The sequence below is a fragment of the Ostrinia nubilalis genome, chromosome 18 (assembly GCF_963855985.1).
Source record: "Ostrinia nubilalis chromosome 18, ilOstNubi1.1, whole genome shotgun sequence".
NCBI classification, from domain to species: Eukaryota; Metazoa; Arthropoda; class Insecta; order Lepidoptera; family Crambidae; genus Ostrinia; species Ostrinia nubilalis.
The window spans coordinates 13,200,861-13,224,279 of NC_087105.1; the positions used below are offsets into that span (position 1 = coordinate 13,200,861).

At 41.7% G+C, this 23,419-nt stretch overlaps 3 protein-coding genes across 3 annotated transcripts; 2 read left to right on the forward strand and 1 right to left on the reverse strand.

Annotated features, from left to right (window-relative positions):
• The first annotated feature begins 2,520 nt into the window (after nt 1-2,520).
• LOC135080772 (17S U2 SnRNP complex component HTATSF1) lies at nt 2,521-4,378 on the forward strand. Its single transcript, XM_063975496.1, has one exon. The coding sequence runs from the start codon at nt 2,666-2,668 to the stop codon at nt 4,250-4,252; it is 1,587 nt and encodes a 528-aa protein (XP_063831566.1). The 5' UTR covers nt 2,521-2,665; the 3' UTR covers nt 4,253-4,378.
• A 232-nt stretch (nt 4,379-4,610) lies between these two features.
• On the forward strand, nt 4,611-9,512 carry LOC135080773 (WD repeat-containing protein 20). The gene is made up of 3 exons (XM_063975497.1): nt 4,611-5,148; nt 5,531-5,713; nt 6,062-9,512. Exons 1-3 carry the CDS (start codon nt 4,867-4,869, stop codon nt 7,385-7,387), a joined length of 1,791 nt encoding a protein of 596 aa, XP_063831567.1. The 5' UTR covers nt 4,611-4,866; the 3' UTR covers nt 7,388-9,512.
• A 3,572-nt stretch (nt 9,513-13,084) lies between these two features.
• Nucleotides 13,085-23,417, reverse strand: LOC135080774 (translation initiation factor IF-2, mitochondrial). The gene is made up of 15 exons (XM_063975498.1): nt 23,136-23,417; nt 22,921-23,074; nt 22,645-22,765; nt 22,233-22,396; nt 21,515-21,695; nt 20,577-20,753; nt 20,061-20,110; nt 19,452-19,666; nt 18,747-18,825; nt 18,337-18,462; nt 17,793-18,018; nt 15,537-15,658; nt 14,523-14,706; nt 13,992-14,132; nt 13,085-13,282 (listed from the first exon to the last, which is right to left on the reverse strand). Exons 1-15 carry the CDS (start codon nt 23,159-23,161, stop codon nt 13,110-13,112), a joined length of 2,139 nt encoding a protein of 712 aa, XP_063831568.1. The 5' UTR covers nt 23,162-23,417; the 3' UTR covers nt 13,085-13,109.
• Nucleotides 23,418-23,419: the final 2 nt, after the last annotated feature.

Here is a 23,419-nt window from a genome sequence, read left to right on the forward strand (position 1 = left end):
GAATTGTGAAAGTTAAGAGTTATATGAAAAAAACTAAAAAGTCATTTATATAGGCTCTTAAAAAGCACTTTTACACGTCCCAGTATTAACCCTACCACCATTACCCTACACTACCCATGAAATAGGTACCTAATATTCTTATATACCAAACATGACCCACGGCCATACTCCCTTGGCAAAGGGGATCGACTATCAGCCTTAGGCCCGGTTTCCACCAAAGCAGAGCGGTACGGAGACGAGAGATGTACGACGAAGCTGGCAGGCTATTTCCACCAAAGCGGAGCGGAGAAGAGCGCAGCGGTGCTGAGACGAGAGGAGATGCGTGAGCTGTGCGTAGCTGTTAGCTGTCAGTCTATTGCTATCTATGAAATACCGCACCGCTCCGCACAACTCCACACCGCTCCGCTCTTCTCCGCACCGCAAGGCAGCGTCAAATTCTATAGAAAATCAAGTGCACCTGATTCTTCTCCTCTTGATTCATTTCCATCGAAGCGGAGGGGAGTGAAGATGTGCAAATAAGGGAATCTGATTGGATTCAAAAAACTTCTCTGCTCCACTCCGCCTTAGTGTAAACCGGGCCTTAGAGGATGAACAAGAGGTGGCATTTTGAGCATTCATGCTCTTTCAATATTCTTTATTACTTTAGCGTATGTGAAGGTACATAGAAGGTTAGTTCAATGTCGAAATTCAACTTTGAAAGATGGTACGGAACTCTGTTTTAATTTTCTTTTGTTCGGTTTATACGTAAAATTATTTACAGGAGAGAAGTAAATCTTTCTAACAATACAATCACCAAGTCGATGTCGATATCGATATTTCATATTGTGCTGTACCACACTAAAATTTCCGCTGGGTGGCCAGCGTATTGAAATAAAAATGTACACACTTTTGACTGACCATAATATGTAAAATAATGAAACAGGCAAATTCCACGAACATAATTAATTGTATTATTACAAACGTTTGGATATAGGATTTATTTACATTAATTAATTAATATATTGGCCAAAGCTGTTATTGGCATTCATACACACTAAACTTCTTTAAGTAAGATTTTCATATAATTACTTTGTATGTAATGTTGTTGGTATGCCTCATTAGATAAATAAATAAATAAATTTTCCAGACTGGCAAAAAAGGAAAGTGAGAAAAACTGAAAAACTTAATTTCAATTTTTATTTACGGTCAAAGTGATAAATGTGAAAATTATGAATAATCGCCGGTTATTATGAATAATTACCGCATGATTTGGTAAATGTGATTAATATGAGGTCATTTATGTGTGTATAAAACTAAATAGGCGGCATAGGGGTGGCTTATTATGCCAAATTATATTAATATATGATATCAAAACGTTCAAAAGTTTGGCTGTACAGGAGCATGTACACAAGATGTTGTTCTCTTTTATGAAATTTGTTAGTACTAAGGTTGAATTATTAAATAATCACTGTTAAATGTGACTAATTTATCACTTTTACCGCGACTGTCGGTAATTATTCATAATAACCGGTTATTATTAATATTTCAATTTATCACATTAACCGTAACAAGTACACTATCCTTAAAATATTACACAATTAGGAATTTTTGCTTTCCAGTCATTCCAGTGGCAACACTTCTAGAAATTTAGTTTTTTGCAAATTTAGTGTATTAATTAATGTGAAATAAATAAAATAATATTTACCGATGGAATGTAATGTTGTCCTTTTCAAGATTTGATGTTTCAGATCCCTTCTTACAATTAAAAACACTGCAATTCACCATTTTTATCGCAGCACGTTACTCTTCAATAGTGACATTTGGAATATGTCATTGGTGGCGCTGCAACTAGTTTTTATAAACTGAGTGAACCACTGGTCTACTTACATTGCTAGAGGGGATTGCCTGTCAGTTCCACTCCTGTTATTTCTGCTCTCTGTAATAACGCCACTTCAATACTCACACACACTTTATTATTAAAATATTATCAAATCTATTACATATTAAATATTAAAACATTTACAACTGAATCTATCGAAATTCAATAATACAAAGATACAATGTCACATTTTCTTGCTTTTCTACACCTGTCATTATTTTCAAACTTTATTCTAATGCTGTTTACTTTTAAAATAAAACCTGCCAGCAACATGTCATCTCATGATAAAATTATATATCCTAACAGTGACTGCGTGTGACTTCATAGCAAAGTACAGTAATCTACGGACACGACAAATACACGGAACCGGAATCGTTTGAGCAGTTGTGTTTTGACTGCTTCGGGGCCGTTTGCTTGTGGCACTGCCAACAACACAGTGAAATTTAAAAAAAATTGAATAGTAGGACTGCAAGAGCGGTCTGATATTTTTCAAATCAATTATCACTGGCTAACTGCTCCGTCCTAACTGTCCGTGTCTTAAAATTTAAATTTTAAACCTTGAGTGATAATCTATTCATGTCTGCTGTTAATCGATTCAATTGAAATGTTATTCGTACGTTAAAATAGAATAGCCACCGACCACATGACAAGCGATCGGATAAATAGTGCCTCAATAAAAAAAAAACATTTTGTTAGCAAAAGCGAGATAGAATTTGTAAATAATTTTAATAAATCCGCAAAGCTAGTGAATTATTGTAAAATATATCATGTAGTCAATTTATTGCACGTGGAAATTCAATTAGTAAAATGGCTAAACAAGATAAAACCCCTCGTTCTGGGTTTGTCATAAAGTTGTCCTCCGAGACTGCACAAAAACTAGCCGATGAAGACGAGCAACATGCTAAAGAGAGAGCCAGTGCTGAAAACATTTCCAGTAATGTAGCAACGAGCGAAGAAAACTCCGACAAAAATACTAGTGAGTCAGCAGAAGGTAATAAACAAGACACCCAGCAGGTTGCACCAGATGTCGATAAAAAACCTGATAGCGAGGCAAAAGAGACTGAGGTGACTTCAAGTAATGCAGCTGAAAATAAAAAAAGCGATCCGGCCGAGGCTAACGCATCTTGGGGCGACTATGCTCCATACATTACCTATGAAGGAGAGGAGGCAATATACACAGATCCTTCCACACAACAGAAATATACATGGAGCCAAGCCACTAACGCTTGGGCTCCCAAAAGTGCTGAATCTGATGTACCTGGTAGAGAGTATAGCTATGAAAATGACACCCATGTTTACACTGAAGCAGATGGATCAAAGTTTTTTTGGGATGCAGATAAAAAGGCATGGATTCCTAAAGTGGATGATGACTTCTTAGCTCTCTATCAAATGTCATACGGATTTGTGGATAACACTGACAAGAAAAAAGATAAAGTGGACCTTGAGAAGACAGAAACACAGAAAAAAGGTGATCCAACAGCTGTTAAGAGGAAAAACGAACCTCAGTGGTTTGAGCCCTCGGAAGATAAGAATACCAAGGTGTATGTATCCAATCTTCCATTAGATTTGACAGAAGAGGAGTTTGTTGATTTTATGCAGAAATGTGGTCTTGTAGAACGAGACCCAAGCTCACAAAAGATGAAGGTCAAACTTTATACAGATAAAGAACACAATTGTTTCAAAGGAGATGCCTTATGTACTTACATTAAGATTGAATCAGTAGACCTAGCTCTGAAACTGCTGGATGGAAGTGATTTTAAGGGTAATAAAATTAAAGTAGAAAGAGCACACTTCCAACTCAAAGGTGAATATAATCCTGCACTGAAACCCAAAAAGAAGAAAAAGAAAGAGTTGGAAAAAATTAAGAAGATGCAGCAAAAACTCTTCGATTGGAGGCCTGAGAAGTTTATAGGGGAACGCTCAAAACATGAGAGAGTGGTTATTGTAAAGAACTTATTCCATCCAACAGATTTTGATAAAGAAGTTCAGCTGATACTTGATTACCAGCAGGATTTGAGAGAAGAAGCAACGAAATGTGGGGAAGTGAGGAAAGTTGTCATTTATGACCGTCATCCTGAGGGAGTAGCACAAGTAACTATGAAGGAGCCGGAACAAGCAGATGCTGTGGTCCAGCTCATGAATGGGAGATGGTTTGGGAAGAGGCAAATCACTGCGGAGATTTGGGATGGCCGAACAAAATACAGGATTGCAGAAACAGATGCAGACATCAATCAACGGATTGAGAAGTGGGACAAGTTCCTAGAACAAAAGGATGATGGAAAACCAGAAAGCAAAGAGGAAAAGGAAATGAAATCAGAATCAAAATCAGAGGAATTGAAAGAAAAATCTAATGAACCAATGGATACACAAAATCTGGCAAAAGAAGAAGTATAATGGAAGCCTTTATTTTTAAGCCTTAAATGCATTTTATGTAAAGTACATAAAGTAATTTATAACAAAAGAATGTATTAAGAGTAGGTTTTAATTAAAAAGTAAGTTGATTCTTCAAATAAAATAAAATTTTATTTTGTTTATTTTCTTCTTAAAGTAAAAATTAAGGGGTTTGTAATAATTTATTTTATAAGCAGAAATTATTGCAGTTAAAGAAAATAGATTGATCTGATAATAATCGGTCGAAATGAAGGTATTTTATTGGAGAAGAATCAAAAGATGTTGTCTATGGATTTATCTACAAAAATTCCCTAGTCAATTTTTGGAAAGTAGATTTAAAAAAATAAAGTACCATAAACAACGAGCCGTCATGTCTGACACCTGACTTTTTATGTTGCAAACACAATTTGTGAATTTTAAATAATAAATGACCAATATTATTAGTTCTACCGTTTACTAATTCAAGCTGCTTGGTTCAAGTTTATGCTAGTGTAATTTTAAGCGATGAAAGTTTTGTAGAAACGGTACATTTCACGTCCACACTTGGGTTAAGTTGACGTCTGTAATCGGGGCTTCTGCAGCCGACTCCATGAATATTAACTGGATAATATGATAACATGGCTGTGCAACCTGACTCTGGCGGGAAGGACGACGTGAAGACCCAGTTTGCGACTCGCGAAGGCGTTTACCGCTTGATGACTTTGTCGGAGTACTCGCGGCCTAATCGCGTGGGCTACACAAGCGGCGCGGGCTCCTCTCATGTACGCGTGTCGCTCGTGTCGCTGCCCCCGGGGCCTGGCAGCGGGGCCCCGGGTTCCGACGGCCACGGCTCAGACGACAGGATATGCTTCAACCACGGGAAGGAACTTTATGTTTATGTGTACAGAGGAGTCAAAAAGGTACTTGTTTTCTACTCTCTTGTACTCATTTGTGATAATTTGAAGGATCTATATAATAGTGTAGACGTTTGAAACTATGTAGTACTAACAACTACATCATATTTGGCACTGAAATAGGTGCAACAACAACATTTAAATTTATTATAATCATCATCAATAATGTTTATCTCTTAATGACGTTTTCTATGTTATCATTGTTGTATACAGTACTATGCTTCAAATCATAGTTGATAATTGCATGTTTTGATGAATTTTAACTGTAACTGAACTTAATCGTCGCAAAGTGACATCTCCAATTAGATTTACGAAGGAGATGTCCCACTGTCGTCGCAAGAGGACAATATGTAATTGTAAAACTAATTAATTTTGTTTTCTTTATCAGGCGGCTGATCTTTCAAAACCGGTGGATAAAAAAATGTACAAAGGCACAAACCCAACATGTCACGACTTCAACACCGTCACGATGACATCGGAGAGTGTATCTTTAGTCATAGGATTTTCTACCGGCCAAATTCAACTCATAGACCCTATTAAAAAGGAATTAAGTAAATTGTACAATGAAGAGGTAAGTTATTTTTCCTTATAATACTGTTGTGTTATAGTTTTATCTTTTCACAAGTTGACATTATATCATTATTTAGAGTTTTCTTTGCTAGAGAATGATTTAGAAAGATTCTTAAATGAATCAAAAACAAAGCTGAACTTATTTAAGTTGAGGTCCAATTTCTTCTGATTGCAATTTGTTGATCCTGCTGTTATAGATAAATTTCTTAAAAGAATAACAGGTTATATTCTATTTCAAGTGAGGATATAGAAGCAAATGGCATCATCAGTAATAAATGAGTTATTGCAATTTTGTACTAGTGTGTAGAACCAAATGAAGTATCAAGTCTTTTTTTTTGTTAAATTACAGAGACTGATTGATAAAACAAGAGTAACATGCATAAAGTGGGTTCCTGGTTCGAGTAATCTTTTCATCTCGGCGCACGCATCAGGACAGCTGTACGTCTACAACGAAGAGTTGACTTGTGGCACCACCGCGCCTCACTACCAGCTCTTTAAACAGGGTGAGGGCTACTCGATACACACGTGCCGGACCAAGTCAACGAGAAATCCCTTATACAGGTGGGTCATAGGCGCCGAGGGTAGCTGCATAAACGAATTCGCGTTCTCGCCGTGTGGGACTAACCTGGCGGTCGTGTCGCAGGACGGTTTCCTCAGAGTGTTTCACTATGATACGATGGAGCTGATCGGGCGGGCGAGATCGTACTTCGGAGGTTTTCTGTGTGTGTGCTGGTCGCCGGACGGAAAATATGTCGTTGTGGGTGGCGAGGATGACCTGGTGACAGTGTGGTCGTTCAGCGAGATGCGGGTGGTGGCGCGCGGGCAGGGCCACCGCTCCTGGGTGTCGGTGGTCGCCTTCGACCCGTATGTCGTCAGCTTCACTGACCCTGAAAGCGAGGAGGGCGTGGAAGACGACCGGCAGAAGAGTGAGAGCGTGCAGTGTTATAGACTAGGCAGCGTCTCGCAAGACACTCAGCTGTGTCTCTGGGATTTAACGGAGGACGTTCTAAAGCCGCCGGTGAGAGCGCGAGCGTCCGCGCATCTGTCACCGAACAGCCAAACGTTCTCCCCGAACGGAGTCCCGGGCATGAAGGTTCCCGCAAAAGGAACGAAGACGAACAAGATCGGTCACAAGCACGCAGAACTCAGCGGCCAAGCGACGGCGACGGGCGAGTCGTCCGGCGCTAAAGCGACGACGAAATCCAAAACGAACAACGTCGCCACTTTAAACATAAGCGTTGGAAAGGCGAAGGAAGAGAGCTCCGGCTCATTGGGAGTAAATTCTTTAACGCAGCGGCTGGCCGGGTTTTCGTTCGGCGATCGGAGGTCGGATCACCGGCGCAACTTCAGTCTATCGTCTTCGAAACCGACAGAGTCGAAATCCGCGTCGAGTTCTGTGGCGTTACGTGGCAAAGCTGGCGCGACGAGCGAAGGGGATCCGGTGCGGTTGATGGGCACGCCGTCGTGCCCGCGCTTCGACGAGTGTCCCGTATTAGAGCCGCTGGTGTGTAAAAAAATCGCACATGAGCGGCTGACGGCACTATTATTTCGCTCCGAGTACCTAGTGACGGCGTGCGCGGATGGTTGTGTGAACACGTGGGCGCGGCCGGCGCGCGCGGCCAACGGCGAGCCGCGCCCGCACCGCCGCATCGAGCGGATCGACCTCGTCGACTAGTCCCTGACCTTCGATCGGTTCTGCTGCGTTTGGGCGCTGTGAGGCAGCTAGGGTGGCCGTTCAAGGATTTAATTGTTTTTTTTTTTTTTACTAGAGAAGGTTGAAATAATTACCTTAGTTTAAAACAATACTATAAACCGAAAAATGTGATCTGATTTGAAGAAAAATTCTTGATTACTAAGGGCCCTTAGCCCACGGCGACTTTTTGTCGCGCATTTCTTAAACGAGCGATAGCATCGCTACTAACGCGCGTTAGTCGCATTTGCAACGCACTACAGAAGTGATGCCAACGCGCTACTAACGCGCTACAGTTGCGCGACTGCATTGCTACAAAAAGTCGCCGTGGGCGAGGGCCCTAAGGTACGATTGTTCCGCGACACGTATCGCTTGTTATGATGAGCTAAAGACTTTATATCGATGCATTAAATCGTTTCTTAACAACAAATGTATCGATTTAAAACTATAAATACCAGGTTTTCTGCACTCTGGTAGAAGTAGGTTATGTCATGACCATGTCAAGCGATAAGTTTCGCGGAATATTTTGTAACTTGACATTATTATTAATTTGGATGTTAAAACGTGATGATTTAAGTGTCAAATTAGTCCTTGAACGAGCCAAACTTATGAACTATAGTTAGGAGGCCCAACCAGCAGTACTATATCGAATTAAAAGTTGAGGTGTGACGTTGAGTGCTAAATAATTATTCCATTAAAGGTTTGGTTGTGTGCGTTTTATCGCTAAGACTAGGCGCGCTGGAACTTTGTGTGTGAAATATCAATGTTGCTATCCTAAAAAAATACCAGTCTTGATTATTTTTTTATAAATAGGTAAATTTTATTGGCATGGTTCTTGAAATTTGTGGAAATCAATCAATCTTGTGGATTTAGTTCAATTAACGAGCGCTAATTGCTACTGCTAATACTTTAAATTATAAAAACATGGTTTGATGATTGATCGTAATTGCACATCTGTACTTAAAGATTTATTTTGTGTATGCAGATCTAGACAAATTTGATATAATTTTTAATTGTTTACATTTCCTATTAAGCTCATGAAAATTCATTCAATTATAAGTCTTTACTCACTCAACCTTTGATTGGAGATTCGAGTGATGGATTGGTCCAATTTCAATTTTTGTACCAATCAATTACACTCGTTTTAAAATCCAGGATTGAATGTTTTAGTATTCAAACTCAAGAATTCGAATTCAAACCTTCAGATAGTTCAATACTATACAGACAGAATGAAAAGTAGTTGTCAAATCTAGCTTTATACACTGAGATCTTCCTATGTCACACAACAAAGTTTCAGTGGGAATGTATGTAATATGTATGTATGTATAAGTGTGCATTTCTAATGTAAGACGACATACGATTGCAGGTTTAGCTAGCAATAGAAAAGAAATTCAACTGTAATGTATAGCAGTGTATTATATTGTATGATTTAAGGGACAGGATTTTCTCAGCTCACTTATGTACATATAGTGATAGGTAAGGCCGAAGACGGCTCGGCACCCGCACCCGTGCGCTTATCGACTACTTGTGTATGTAACTATTTATTTCTTTTTATCAAGTTAAGTGTTGTTGGGTCGGTTGACGCGTCTGTAAGACTCGTAAATTTTATCGATACATTTTACCATGTGAGACTTGCGTAAGTTGTTATTATTGAAGTTCAGCTATTAGTTAATAGTTATAGCTTAGCAAAATATTATATCATAGACAATTTGTCACTTTGTGTCTTGGTTCTCTTTCGTAGATGTAACGCGAAGTACCACTAAATCAGTCGCAGGAAAGGCCTTCAGTAAAGTCAAAATGTTATGCTATGAACAGATATGGTATGCAATATATTTTATATAGAGAAAGAAGAATTTTCGATGTCAAAGTTAATGATTACGCAGAGTACCTTTACTAGCAAATTATGTACGAACATTTAGCTAAATACTTCGTTTTTCATGTATCCTTCCTGCCTAGTTATTTGTTATATTTTAATAACACTTGTAGTCACTATTATTTATGTGTATCACGTATAACGTCTTGTTTTATTGTAAATTTAATGTAAATGAGTCTCTGGATATTGTATAAAATTCGGTTCTTGTAAAATTCGAGATTTTTCGCACTTTATTATTGCTAGGGAAAAACATGAGCCGGATGAAAGAAATGGCTATTGTTTATTTATGTAAAATTCATCCTGATAAAAATTAAATTGGAAATCGCGACCATTGTAAAAGATGCCCCCTATATCTTGCTTCTATACCGAAAGTTGTGAGAACACAAACTCTACATGTAGTGATGTATCACTGCACCGCGATCTATGCTGATACATACGGCATGAGATAACCCTTCAAATTATATCGTATTTTGTTTACAATGGTTGGCTTTCCAATTCTCTCAATAAAATATATGAATTTGTTTTACAATCATGACAGAGAGTTATGCAAAATCATGTTATCACGAAACATTATGGAAGCGTATGGTGATACATTTTATGTGCTGTATAAATTCGTGTTTTATGCGGCCTTATAAGTGTTATGTGTCGTTTCGTTGGGTGGAATTCTCTTATGATCATTGTAAACAAACCATTGGATTTGGGTAACCGCCACAGAGATGCGACGGCAATCTGTACATACAAATCAATTCTTTAATCAAATTACAACCATCTCTGTGGCGATTCCTTCAATGCCTAAAACGGTACAGAGTAAATAGTTTAATTTAAACCACGCCCTCTTATCGCAAGTTAGTTTAAAAACCGCCTAGTACTAATTTCAATAACATATTTATTGTACACTTTGCCTTAATTATCACAAAACATTATTTAACTAACAAAATGGTGGTGGCCTAGACTGACTTGCGTGAGACTCGATGCTTGATAACGTGAAACAGATTGTCTTTCAGATTAATATCGTGCCAAGATTTGTTTTACATTCGGATTCAAAACAACTCTCACGGAATAGTTTTAAAAAGTTAGAAAGGTCTTTCATAGCTTATAGTTAGAGCACAGCATATAAAAGGAAAATCTCCATAGAAGGTATTAAAGCAGTAGCTTGTTCATAAAGTTCATATGAGATTAGATCTAATAAATATTCGAGATGTTTCGCGTTACAAAGCATCGAATCACGGCGCGGTTCTTATAAATTCTAAACATAATATAGGTTGTGCTCCGTGGTGTAAAATGCTCATAGTTGTATATAGACTTCAGATGCAGATTATTACAGACTGATACTGGTGACGGATTTTTTCGGAAATAACATCAGGCGCCATTTTGAAAAGTCCAATGACCGACCATGTATTGTGGTCATTATGTATGGTTGCTAAGAAATCCGGCAGCAGACTTTGTATATCAGGCTGTACGTTATATTATTTATAGATAACCGGTACAGAGAAGTCTATGAGGGAAATGGCCACTGACTGGGTGGTTATAATTCAATATACAGGGTGTTCGATATCGAGTTGAAAGTTTGGGTGCATATAAAGTACAATCAAGGTAAACAGATCGACAGCCAGTAAAACATTATCACTATTCTTTTTTTGTTTTATGAAAGCTGTAGCATATCTCGAATCGATACCGAAAATCCCTATAAAAGTAGACCTTGTTATATCTGCAAGATAATGATAAAGTAATGTATCGTTTTGCACGCTAAAAGTTTCTTGTTACAACATTAGTCCGACTAGAGAGACTTGTCCGTGTATGCAGTTTCATGTTTGATGTTACCATCAAGGTCATATACGCTCGTATTCACAAAAAAATCTATGAGATCCCACAGTGCGCGTTGATGCACAGGGTGACATACAAACCAATCACAGAGCTCTATTCAACGCTGTGCGTTTGATTTGCTGCTTCACTTAAGCAACCATCGTTTGTGAATACGGGCGTTAGTCTCTGCTGCAGGAGCACAATCTTCTATCTTCTTCTAGAATCTAGAGGCTTCCCGTTGTAACAAGTAACTAACCTCTTACAGGGCACTACGTAGTTATTAGGGTAAAACTGTTGATGCATTTAGAGATTATGTTCCTAACTATAATTTATTATTCCACCATCAGTCTTCTCTGTACTTGGACGACATTATAGAAGTAAGTTCCTCGATCGAACGCGTTGGCAAGGTTTGCTGGACTGCCGAATCAATACGTAACCTTTCTATTGATCTATTGTTACTTTAGTACAATTTTATCATACATCAGACTTTCGCATATTCGCAGTCCACTAAACTGAAGTAGTCTCAAACAATTCACCTACGCAAAGTATGTAAATTATTACATAATATTATTATTAATTTATTGGAATTCTTTGTTCAAAACTAGTGAGACACAAATACAAGCCTATCAAGTTAATATTTAAATAGAGGATTCTCTTTATAAATGTATGCCTTTTATTCACTCGTGTTACCTAGCATTGACCTATGATGACCGAGGAGAAAGTGTTTCAGAAATGTACAGAACGAAGATAAACAACAAAACTTGAAGCATTTTAAGAGCACAGAATTGTGAAGAGTTTGAATTTATTGGTCGCACCGCACTTAATTGTGGTCACTTCGTGTTTGAGGTGCTTAGAAAGGCAAGTTTTGAATTTACTCGTTCGTTCGTAGTCATCGAAAAAAGGTGGTTAATTTTCGTTCAGTTTCATAGTGAGTACGAAATAAATCTTGAATAAAGTGTATCCCTCTTTGAAATCTTGTCTAATGTCATTAGTATGACATTCGGCTGGGGGAGGGGCTTTCTCAGTCGCCATTTTGATTTATCTCTACTTTGTCTTTATATTGCGGTAGACGTACTTGAGTTTGCAGAGTGTTGGAACTATTGATCTATGGTGTCAACCATCCTATATTTTCCGTCTAAAGTAGTTGGTACAGTCGTAAATAAAAGAGCACATAACCTACAAATATTTATTTACTAGTCTATTAGAAGCCGGGGTCCCAGCCGGTGGTGGATTGTGAGTCCACCATCTTGTAGCACACGATGGTGTCTCCGGGCTGGACAGCGAACGTCGCGTCCGAGAACCGAAGCCCGCACTCCTGGTCGCGCTTGATGGTCGTCACCTCGTCTTTGAGGATTTTTTTTTAACCACAACGAGGAAGCTCTTGGCCTGTATTTCACCTGATGGTAAGTGATGATCAGGCCGAAGGTGGAAGTGAGCTTCACCCGGAATCCTCAACCACGGAGGAACTGGCTATCTTACCTTTAACTGCCGGAACACAACAATGCTGTTAACATTGTTGTTATGGCGACAGATTTAGGTAAGATGGTGGTAGCTAGCCAGGCGGACTTAGAACAAGCCCTACCACCAACCAAACCGAACAGAAAAATCTGCCCCCACTGGGAATCGAACCCGGGACCTTTGCGTCTAAAGCAGATGGTCTTACCACTAGACCACAGAGGCGGTTGGTGGTAGGTGCTTAAAAAGGTAACTTTTGAATTTAGTCGTTCGTTCGCAGTCATCGAAAAGTTGGTTAATTTTTCGTTCAGTTTCATAGTGAGTACGAAATAGATCTGGATTTGAGCTCATCTCCCTTTGAAATCTTGTCTAATGTCATTAGTATGACATTCGTCTGGGGGAGGGGCACTCTCAGTCGCCATTTTGTTTCATCTACTTCGTCTTTATATTGCAGTAGACGGTAGTTGGGTTGGAACTATTGTTCTATGGTGTCAACCATCCTATATTTTTCGTCTAAAGTAGTTGTACAGTCCCAAATAAAACAGCACATGACCTACAAATATTTATTTACTAGTATTAGAAGCCGGGGTCCCAGCCGGTGGTGGATTGTGAGTCCACCATCTTGTAACACACGATGGTATCGCCGGGCTGCACAGCGAATGTCGCGTCCGAGAACCGAAGCCCGCACTCCTGGTCGCGCTTGATGCTCGTCACCTCGTCTTTGAGGTGCTTCATCGATGCCAGTTTGCCTGGAAAGGTAAGATAAGATAAAGCTTTTTGACACATAAAAAGGTAAGTCAAGCTGTAGATCAGCGGTTCCCAAACTTATCTTGTCTACTGCCCACTTTGAGAATAAATTCTTTTTAGCGCCCCCATTTGTAGTCGAGAGTCGAGTGCTCAGTCGGTGTCTAAGAGACCTCCTAGTAAATGACGCCTCCCAAGCCTCTACACAACGTCCCGATGTTTTTTCTGGGTCTCTTACCGCCCCCCTGCCTGCAGCCTGCAGCGCCCACAAGGGGGCGTTGTCGCCCACTTTGGGAAACACTGCTGTAGATCCTGGCTACACAGGTGTTGCAGCGGTGGGAACGAGAGGTGGGAATACTCACGTTTTATATGAAAGAAAATAGTTTTCTCCGGCACTTTGTTCCCCCTTTTTGAGGTGCAAGATTGTGCAGTAATGTATCTCACTGGACTGAATGGTGGTGTCATATTCAAATCAAAACGTGACTTTTCCCCCTGGAAGTCGTTTTGAAGGAATTAAGTCAAACGATCTGAGCTAAAAAATCTGATTTGCCCCCCTCCCTAGACCAGAAGCTGGGTATGACTTGCCCCCTTAGGGCAGAATCTGGGTAGGTACGCCTTTGTACATTTTTCACTCTATGGGCCGTAATATCCCAGACCTGGCCATAAACAAAATAAGAAGAAGAAGACTCAGTTATGCAATAGAGTAGTACCAACCTTCAAAAACAACTTCTTGCCCCCTTATAACCCGGTAGAGCGCGTTTCGTGCGAGCGATCCCTTCATACAGCGACAGCCAGCCACCGGTACTTTCTTCTTGCCTTCGGTCACCATAAACTGTTGTAGCACGTTCGCTTCCCCTGCACGACAGCAAAATATTAAGTCGATCAGTATATACCATTAAAAGTCACAACTTCTCTAATAGAACACCATTCAAATCTTGTCTAAAACACGTTTCATCCTCAGCCCTCGAATTTAAATCTGTTACTTTTTAGTTGCTTTGTCATTGAAATAGTGACGTCATAGGCTTGTAGGTGTTGCCACTCAAAAAAATACAAGCGGATGTTTTAGGACAAAGGCAATACATCAATGATGTTAACATTGTCAACCCTGTTCAACAAATACAGAAACATGTTTATCCTATTTTTTTTTTATCTTTATCAGGAGCAAAAGACGTGCGATATGTGGTCGAGGCGGATGTATAGACGAATTAACGAAAATGAGGCTAAAAATTAATCGAATTTCCATACCTATAAGTTCTTCCTCTTGCGTGACTGGTATCCTCGCAGAGATCTCTTCTTTGACGTCGTCGACGAGTTTGTATATGATGTTGAGCTTCTTGACGGGTATATTCTTCTTTTTCGCGTCTACTGATAGCGATGGAGGACAGTCCACGTTGAACGCGTATATTACAGCTTTGAATGCTTCTGCTATCTGAGGAGTAAAAAATTTTATTGTCAAATAGTTTGCGATTCAAGTCTTCAATGTTCGCTCTTAGAACCTCTGATAAATAGGAACCTAACATCTCTGATGTAACGATTGAAGTATTGTTTCATGAAGTTAGCCAGGGAGATTCTGAAGGTTCACTCACAAATCACAAAATACTTGTGTAATTTTTCGGTCTGTTCCACTTTGATCACCTAGATTTGATCACTCAGGTGATCAAAGTTGATTCCAGGCGACATTTTGGTGTCCTTTGATAACCCATTATGGGTAAGATCACCTAGGTCCTAGGTAATCAAAGTGTACTTCCACTTTAACCATAGGTGATCAATGAAAAACAGTGTCGCGTGGAGTCCACTTTGATCACCTGGTTGATCAAATCCAGGGGATCAAAATAGAATAGACCAATTTTTCAAGCCCCGCGAATCGAGACACAATAGACATATCAAATCAATCAATTGTTACGCGGTCTCATGTGACCGCTTGAGATATTTCAGCAATAAAAAGAAGCCTATCTTGTAGGACCATGGAGTGTGCTCCAATATAAAGGCTTTCAGCAGATATTTGATAAAATGGGTTTAAAAATATTACCTCCAAGTCATGCATGCGTTCATGCAGTAATACAAACCTTTTTTTGCCCTTACTTTTTTTTTTAAATATTCATACGATATTATTTGAACTGAGATGTATGCAATGGATGTAGATACTTACAATACGAATGTTCTTAACTCTTGCTTGCCCGCGATTTCGAAACAGAAAAACACTATCTTCAGATATTTGATGAAATGGGTGTCAATGTCAAATAGTATCAATAAGATTACCTCCAAGTCGTTAGGCGTGACCGGCCCCACTCCAAAGTGCACCAAGTCAAGCCGCACTCTGTCGTGTTCGTCGTACGTTTCCAGTATGTCTAGAATCGCTTCCACGGATCCGTCCACGTCACCTATTGACAAAAATAAGCATTTTGTGAATTTTACATGAATAAGGTTCACAAGTTGGTAAAGGAATGAGTTCCAGTTTTTCGGATATGACACTATTGTTTTGTCAAAGTTCTGTAATGGAGAGCTGGGGACAAAATTACTTGATGATGAGTACTTCAAGTAAGTACGCAAAGTGTGTCTCGGCCCCTCGCGTCGCATCTTGTAGCGTCCCGCCCGTCTGGCCCGCTTGCGAGCCAACATGGCGCGATATTCTGCTTCGTGCGCCGCTTCCTCCACTTCTATTGCTTGCAAGTCTATTCTGCCCTACCAGCTACCTCCAGCAAAGGTTCCCTTACCTTTGACGAGCACGCTGAGGGTAGGATGCGTGTCTTCCCTCAGCATCTTCTCTCGCGGTCCCTCGCGGCGCATCTTGTAGCGTCCCATGGCCCGCTTGCGTGCCAACATGGCGCGGTATTCCGCTTCGTGCGCTGCTTCGATCGCTTACAAGTCTATTCTGCCCTACCAAGCTACCTTCAGCAAAGGTTTCCGTACCTTTAACCAACACACTAAAGGTAGGATGCGTGTCTTCCCTCAGCATCTTTCGGTCCGTCGCATCTTGTAGCGTCCCATGGCCCGCTTGCGAGCCAACATGGCGCGATATTCTGCTTCGTGCGCCGCTTCCTTCGCTTCTATCGCTTGTAGGTCTATTCTGCCCTACCAGCTACCTTCAGCAAAGGTCCCTTACCTTTGACGAGCACACTGAGGGTAGGATGCGTGTCTTCCCTCAGCATCTTCTCTCTCGGTCCCTCGCGGCGCATCTTGTAGCGTCCCATGGCCCGCTTGCGTGCCAACATGGCGCGGTATTCCGCTTCGGTCACTTAAGTCTATTCTGCCCTACCAGCTACCTTCAGCAAAGGTTCCCTTACCTTTGACGAGCACGCTGAGGGTAGGATGCGTGTCTTCCCTCAGCATCTTCTCTCTCGGTCCCTCGCGGCGCATCTTGTAGCGTCCCATGGCCCGCTTGCGTGCCAACATGGCGGGGTATTCCGCTTCGTGCGTCGCTTCTTTCGCTTCAATCGCTTGCAGGTCTATTCTGCCCTACCAGTTACCTTCAGCAAAGGTTCCCTTACCTTTGACGAGAACACTGAGGGTAGGATGCGTGTCTTCCCTCAGCATCTTCTCTCGCGGTCCCTCGCGGCGCATCTTGTAGCGTCCCATGGCCCGCTTGCGTGCCAACATGGCGCGGTATTCCGCTTCGTGCGCCGCTTCCTTCACTTCTATTGCTTGCAGGTCTATTCTGCCCTACCAGCTACCTTCAGCAAAGGTTCTCTTACCTTTGACGAGCACGCTGAGGGTAGGATGCGTGTCTTCCCTCAGCATCTTCTCTCTCGGTCCCTCGCGGCGCATCTTGTAGCGTCCCATGGCCCGCTTGCGAGCCAACATGGCGTGATATTCTGCTTCGTGCGCCGCTTTTTTCGCTTCAATCGCTTGCAAGTCTATTCTGCCCTACCAAGCTACCTTCAGCAAATGTTTCCCTACCTTTAACAAGCACGCTGAGGGTAGGATGCGTGTCTTCCCTCAGCATCTTCTCTCTCGGTCCCTCGCGGCGCATCTTGTATCGTCCCATGGCCCGCTTGCGAGCCAACATGGCGCGATATTCCGCTTCGTGCGCCGCTTCCTTCGCTTCAATCGCTTGCAGGTCTATTCTGCCCTACTAGCTACCTTCAGCAAAGGTTCCCTTACCTTTGACGAGCACGCTGAGGGTAGGATGCGTGTCTTCCCTCAGCATCTTCTCTCTCGGTCCCTCGCGTCGCATCTTGTAGCGTCCCATGGCCCGCTTGCGTGCCAACATGGCGCGGTATTCCGCTTCGTGCGCCGCTTCTTTCGCTTCTATCGCTTGTAGCAGGTCTATTCTGCCCTACCAGCTACCTTCAGCAAAGGTTCCCTTACCTTTGACGAGCACGCTGAGGGTAGGATGCGTGTCTTCCCTCAGCATCTTCTCTCTCGGTCCCTCGCGGCGCATCTTGTAGCGTCCCATGGCTCGCTTGCGTGCCAACATGGCGCGGTATTCCGCTTCGTGCGCCGCTTCTTTCGCTTCTATCGCTTGTAGCAGGTCTATTCTGCCCTACCAGCTACCTTCAGCAAAGGTTCCCTTACCTTTGACGAGCACGCTGAGGGTAGGATGCGTGTCTTCCCTCAGCATCTTCTCTCTCGGTCCCTCGCGGCGCATCTTGTAGCGTCCCATGGCTCGCTTGCGTGCCAACATGGCGCGGTATTCCGCTTCGTGCGCGGCTTCTTTCGCTTCTATCGCTTGTAAGTCCACTGCTTGCTTCTCCTTCATGCGTTGGTTGTGGCGCCACTTCATTACTTCGTTTGCTCTTTTCTAAGGGAGTAACAGAAATCTTTTTTATTCTAAGAGCTGGGAGGGATCATAGTTAAAAAGACGACGAAGTAGTCTTATTGCACTCCACTGATAATCACAAGAAATACACATATTGGCATAGTTTAGACAACTTCAAGAAGAATAATACATGGATTGGAGTGCACACTAATCAGGAGGAAAAAAGATGATGTATTTTTTTTTGTTGTAGTCTACTTCATATGGCACCTCGCGTTGTGACTTCAATTGCATTCGGCTATTTGTTTGAACGTTAACAAGCCAAAGCAGTAAAATGGCCAAGTCCAATAAAGCAGTACATACCTCGGACTCAACCTCTAAGACTTGGTCCCCAGCGGAAGGTAGCTCCCGCCAGCCCAGTACCGAAACGGGCGTGGAAGGCGGCGCCTCTTGAACTGTCTGTCCGTCTGCCGTGTTCAGCACTCGCACCTATGCATTATAAGAATAAGATTTAAAATATGGTGGGAACTATATTCCCACTAGGTAATGGAAATATAATCCCATTACCTAGTGGGAATATAGTTCCCACCATATTTTAAGCCTTAAACGCATGTCTCAAGGTTAAAATTTGAAATTGTAATGATCGTTTAAAGGTTAAAGAAACATTGAATGAAATGTAACGGGACTATTTAATTTTCACTATTCCCATCGCTGTAACTATTGTATAGCCCTATATCTATAAAATGTTATTAATTTATTTTATGATTTTTTACCTTAGCCCACCCAGTGCCGGCCACTATGACGCTTCCGCGCCGTAACGTTCCCCTTTGCACTAGAACTGTTGCTTGTTTTCTGCAAAGGACAGTAATAGTTTTAAAACTGCTTCTATACATATATACGACAAGTTGTCACCCATAACCCTTTTCAACATAAAAGTTTTTTTTTTTTAAATTCAAGGCTACCCTAGATACATTTTCAGACAAGTCTCTTCGGAACATCAGCTTTTCAATAAAGACAGGGTCGGATTTCAAGCTCATGAGCTAACGCTGCAACGTCAGCGCTTCCAATGTGTCCAGGTTGGTCTTATCTTAACGTTCTAACTCCCTACATTTTTCCATTCACCCAGTTTTGGTGTCCAACAGTGCTTCAATAATCCTCCACATACCCGCCAGGGTCGGCCTTCAGGTGCCTATGAGCTTCTAATATCCAGGTTGGTCTTATCTTAATATTCTAAAAATCCCTGTATTGTTCAATACCACTCACCCAGTTCGAAAAAAGTTCGAGTGGCGACCACGGGCTGGAAGACGTAGCGTGGGCAGGCCTCCTACTAGGTGGACCGACGATCTGGTAAAGGTCGCGGGAAGAGCCTGGATGCAGCTAGGACAAGCGCAGGACCGTGCATTGTGGAAAACCTTGGAGGAGGCTTTTGTTCGGCAGTGGACGTCATTTGGCTGAAACGAACGAACGAACGAACTCACCCAGTCTTCGGATCCAACAGCGCCTCAATAACCACACCCTCCACATAGCCTCCAGGGTCGGCCTTTAAGTCCATAAGCTGAGCCTGCAAGGTCAGAGCTTCCACCAAGGTATCCAAGTTGGTCTTCTTTAGAGCAGACACCGGGATCGCTTGCACGTCACCTCCTAGCGCCTCGCACACTATGCCGTGTTGGGCAAGTGCGCGCATAGTCCGCTCCTAAAAGCGTTTATAGCTTAGCTTTCGCCGTAATGTTTCAAACTTAGAATAAACGTCTAAGGCACAAAACAGACGGTGAAACGCAACTGCAACAAAACGAAATCAGTTAGAACTTTCAAACTGGTCGCGTCATGTGTGGTCTCTCAACGGACACTATGGCAGAAACTTAGATGCAACTCAAAAGTAACTAGCAGTTGCAGTTGCGTTTCACCGTCTGTTCTGGGCCTAAACGAGCGTTAGTTTTCTCCTGTATCAAGCGTTTATAGCAGCGATTTTAAATGGAACCAGATGGTTTGTAGAATATTTTTGTAAGGCCGTGTACATGTTGTCAAAATGCTGTTCTTGTAAGCGGATTACACAAAAGCACAATAATGTGAAATAGAGGCATACCTACAATGTTCACACCTGGCTTGTCGATTTTGTTGATCGCCACCAATATTGGAACTGGAACAAAATAATGGTAAATAGCTTGCGTTAATCTAGAGTAGGCAAAGATCTATCCTGGCACTATAAATTATAATGGAAAAAAGGCGGTCTTATAATATGTAGTTTGTAAAATTATGGACATTAGGCATGGACAGGAATTATATTATGTATGTATTAAGCCTTGTATCCACTTGAGCATGCTAATGAGTGGCTCATTTGGTCGATCCGCTCGGACTGGCTAACTAGAGCGGCTGCCTCGTTCCGAGCGACAAAATGTGGCTGGAACCGCGGCGACGACAGCCTCAGGTTGAGACAGCGTCTCCATTTGAGCCTCTATTGGAGATCTGGCTAATGGAGCATGCTCAGGCAATGAGCCACTCATTCGCCTGAGTATATTCAAGTGGATACTTATATAGGGGTCTTAACTTAGGGATTGATGGTGAAAACGGGCATTAGTATAGTTTGCAATTTGTTTAAGGGTTACCTTTCGCCTCCCTCGCCATCCTAATAGACTCGAGCGTCTGCTCCATGACGCCGTCATCGGCCGCCACCACCAGCACCACGATATCGGTCGCGTGCGCGCCGCGCGAGCGCATCGCTGTAAACGCTGCGTGCCCGGGCGTGTCCAGAAACGTCACGCGGTCGCCGGAGGGGAGTTTCACTGTACGGGGATAAGGTTACAATAATGTAAAGCCTGGTCCGTGAGCACGTAGAATTTTGTCCAATGACCCTAAGCTACCCATCCTTATCGCTCGCGCGTAATTATGTTGCTGTCGCGCTCGCACACTCACTGCGGGCGCGCGTCGCACAGTCGCGACAGCAATATAATTACGCGCGAGCGATAAGGATGGGTAGCTTAGGGTCATTGGACAAAATTCTACGTGCTCACGGACCAGGCTTTAGTGTCAGTCACGTTTCACGCTTTAGAGCCTACGCTATAATTTGCGCGGGCGCACGGAGCAGCGGGGTTACTCCGAAAAAACATTATCCGAAGTTTCGATTGTTGCTATCCCTCTCACGCAAAGCGAGATGCCAGCGCATGCGACGGTGACAGATAGACCCGAAACTACGTGAACAGCGTTTCGGAGTACCCACCCAGGTGCCGGCTCCAGTTGTCCGACCGACGCGCGTCTGGAAACTATTCTCACGCGTCTATATTTCGATAGACATGCGTGCGTGCGCCCGCGCAAAATTTAGGCTCTAAACAGCTGAATCTATTTTAATTAATATTTCCAGAGATAGATGGGTCGAGGAAAACATAGGACTACGTTGTGTCACGAAAATAAATCTTAAACATTTGTGTGGGGAACAAACTGTTCTTTACACAAGGTTTTATAAATTGATATAATAAAATAATAAACTCAGAATTAAACGAAAATAGACACAATTGATAAAAAAATCTTCTCAAGCATCAAATCTCACCTTCAAAAGCGCCGATATGCTGCGTGATGCCACCAAACTCCTGGTCCACCACGGACGTATCTCGCAGCGAGTCTAGCAGCGTGGTCTTGCCGTGGTCTACATGTCCCATCACGCACACCACCGGCGGCCGCGGTTTAAGAGCCTCGGGCGGCGCCGGCGGCGCTGGTACCGCGTCTTTGTTCTAAATTAGGAGATGGAGTATGTTTTGATAGCATTTCTGTATTCAAAACAACTGCACAACATTGCCGCAAAAAACAACTGCGAGTTTTAAGGATACAATGGATAGGCGCTTCGTTAGTCAGGGAAATGCGAGCCTAGGGGTGGCGACGGTATTGAAAATTCTCTTGTCTGTGTCAATTTTTGACTACATAATAAACCAAGGTACAATAGGGGCTGCGTTAGACCTGCACGAGGCGCAAGGGAGGCGGCGACGGTATCGATGTTTGTCTTGTCGATGTCCTCTTTTGGTTACATAGTGAACTCACATCAGACTTGTAATCATAACCTTTCATTATTGATATTATTGACATAGTTCTTCTACTGCTCTATTGAGTCATTTGAAATTAGTTTCAACAGATTAAAAAAACTTTAATTTTATCATTCACCCATTTCCTATAGAATCAGCCTGTATCCATCTAAAAAGCAGAATCAGAATCAGAATCATCATTTATTTGCTATAAATGTGGTACAGTAATACTACTACTGTCTGAATACTCACCACTTCTTCTTCTACCTCCTGGTCAGGCCGGGGCACGATCTTGAACCTCATCCCAGATATCTTGACCACATCTCTGATGATCTGGGGGTTGTGTATCACAGTGTTCTTTTTGTAAATTGTGTCTGACGTCTTGTCTGCAAACTCCAGTGCTTTGAAAACATGGTCTGAAAAATATTTTTTTTATAAGTAAATGATATTTTGAGTACAGATAACTATCTTTATTTTTCATACAGTGCTATATGACTGTCTTAGCTGGTTAATGCTTTTTCAAAATATTGATATTTAATTATGAAGAGAGACTAAAGAGAAAAATAACTCAAATAGTTGAGTATTATCATACTCTATCGAGAGAAGTGACATTATTCAACTTTTCAATTCCATAACATAAAAATGATAAGTTGGGTACACTTGCCTACATCTTTATTTAGCACATTGGCTATATCTTGAACTGTCATATTCCTCCATATGCCCACTACTTCAGAACCTCCCTTAGGAGAATATCTAATTGCAGGTCTTCCAGTTGATGGCAGTGCCTGTGAATAATTGAAAGGTTAATTAATAACATATCAGAGTAATATGGGTGAGAGGTTATCAAATAGAAAAAGACTGAAGGCTTTTGAAGTCTATCAGTTTGATTGCAGCTGACTTTTGTATTTTATGCAAGATAATTATTATTAGTCTTACTTACCTTCTCTTCCTCAGACCGCCTTTTCTTACAACACACGGCAGATATAGACAACTGCCTCGTCCATTGTTGGCTTACATTCACTGGCAACCTTTTAGAACCACTGGGTTTCAAGTAACATTCCCTCTTGAGTAATCGAATAGGTAACCTAAAAGTACTATTTAGATTATTCCTGTTTTTCAACTTAAATTAATCAGGCAAAACTGTTGTGCACTTACCACCGAGATATGACCGTTTTGTACATTTTGTCTGTAAAAAATTACGAGCTTAGACTAATCGAAGCCGAAGAATTCATTGATAATGTTGATGATTGAAAGAGGTTATGTCATTTAGGAATAGACTGCTGCTAATGTATTTTAATTATGAATCATTTGTTACAGACAAAAACACCATTTAAACACTAATGCTGTGTTCGTCAAGTATGTAATTCGTATGGGTTTTTCTCATGTAAGTTTTGAAAAACTAACCAAAAACATTTGACAATATTTTGACAATCTTCCGG

Coding starts and splice junctions, on each gene's coding strand:
- LOC135080772 (XM_063975496.1), top strand. CDS start 2,666: ATGGCTAAACAAGATAAAACCCCTCGTTCTGGGTTTGTCATAAAGTTG.
- LOC135080773 (XM_063975497.1), top strand. CDS start 4,867: ATGGCTGTGCAACCTGACTCTGGCGGGAAGGACGACGTGAAGACCCAG. Junction 5,149..5,530: donor TGTACAGAGGAGTCAAAAAG/GTACTTGTTTTC, acceptor TTTCTTTATCAG/GCGGCTGATCTTTCAAAACC. Junction 5,714..6,061: donor GTAAATTGTACAATGAAGAG/GTAAGTTATTTT, acceptor GTTAAATTACAG/AGACTGATTGATAAAACAAG.
- LOC135080774 (XM_063975498.1), bottom strand. CDS start 23,161: ATGTACAAAACGGTCATATCTCGGTG. Junction 21,696..22,232: donor AGGAGGTAGAAGAAGAAGTG/GTGAGTATTCAG, acceptor CTCCTAATTTAG/AACAAAGACGCGGTACCAGC. Junction 18,463..18,746: donor CCGGCACTGGGTGGGCTAAG/GTAAAAAATCAT, acceptor TATAATGCATAG/GTGCGAGTGCTGAACACGGC.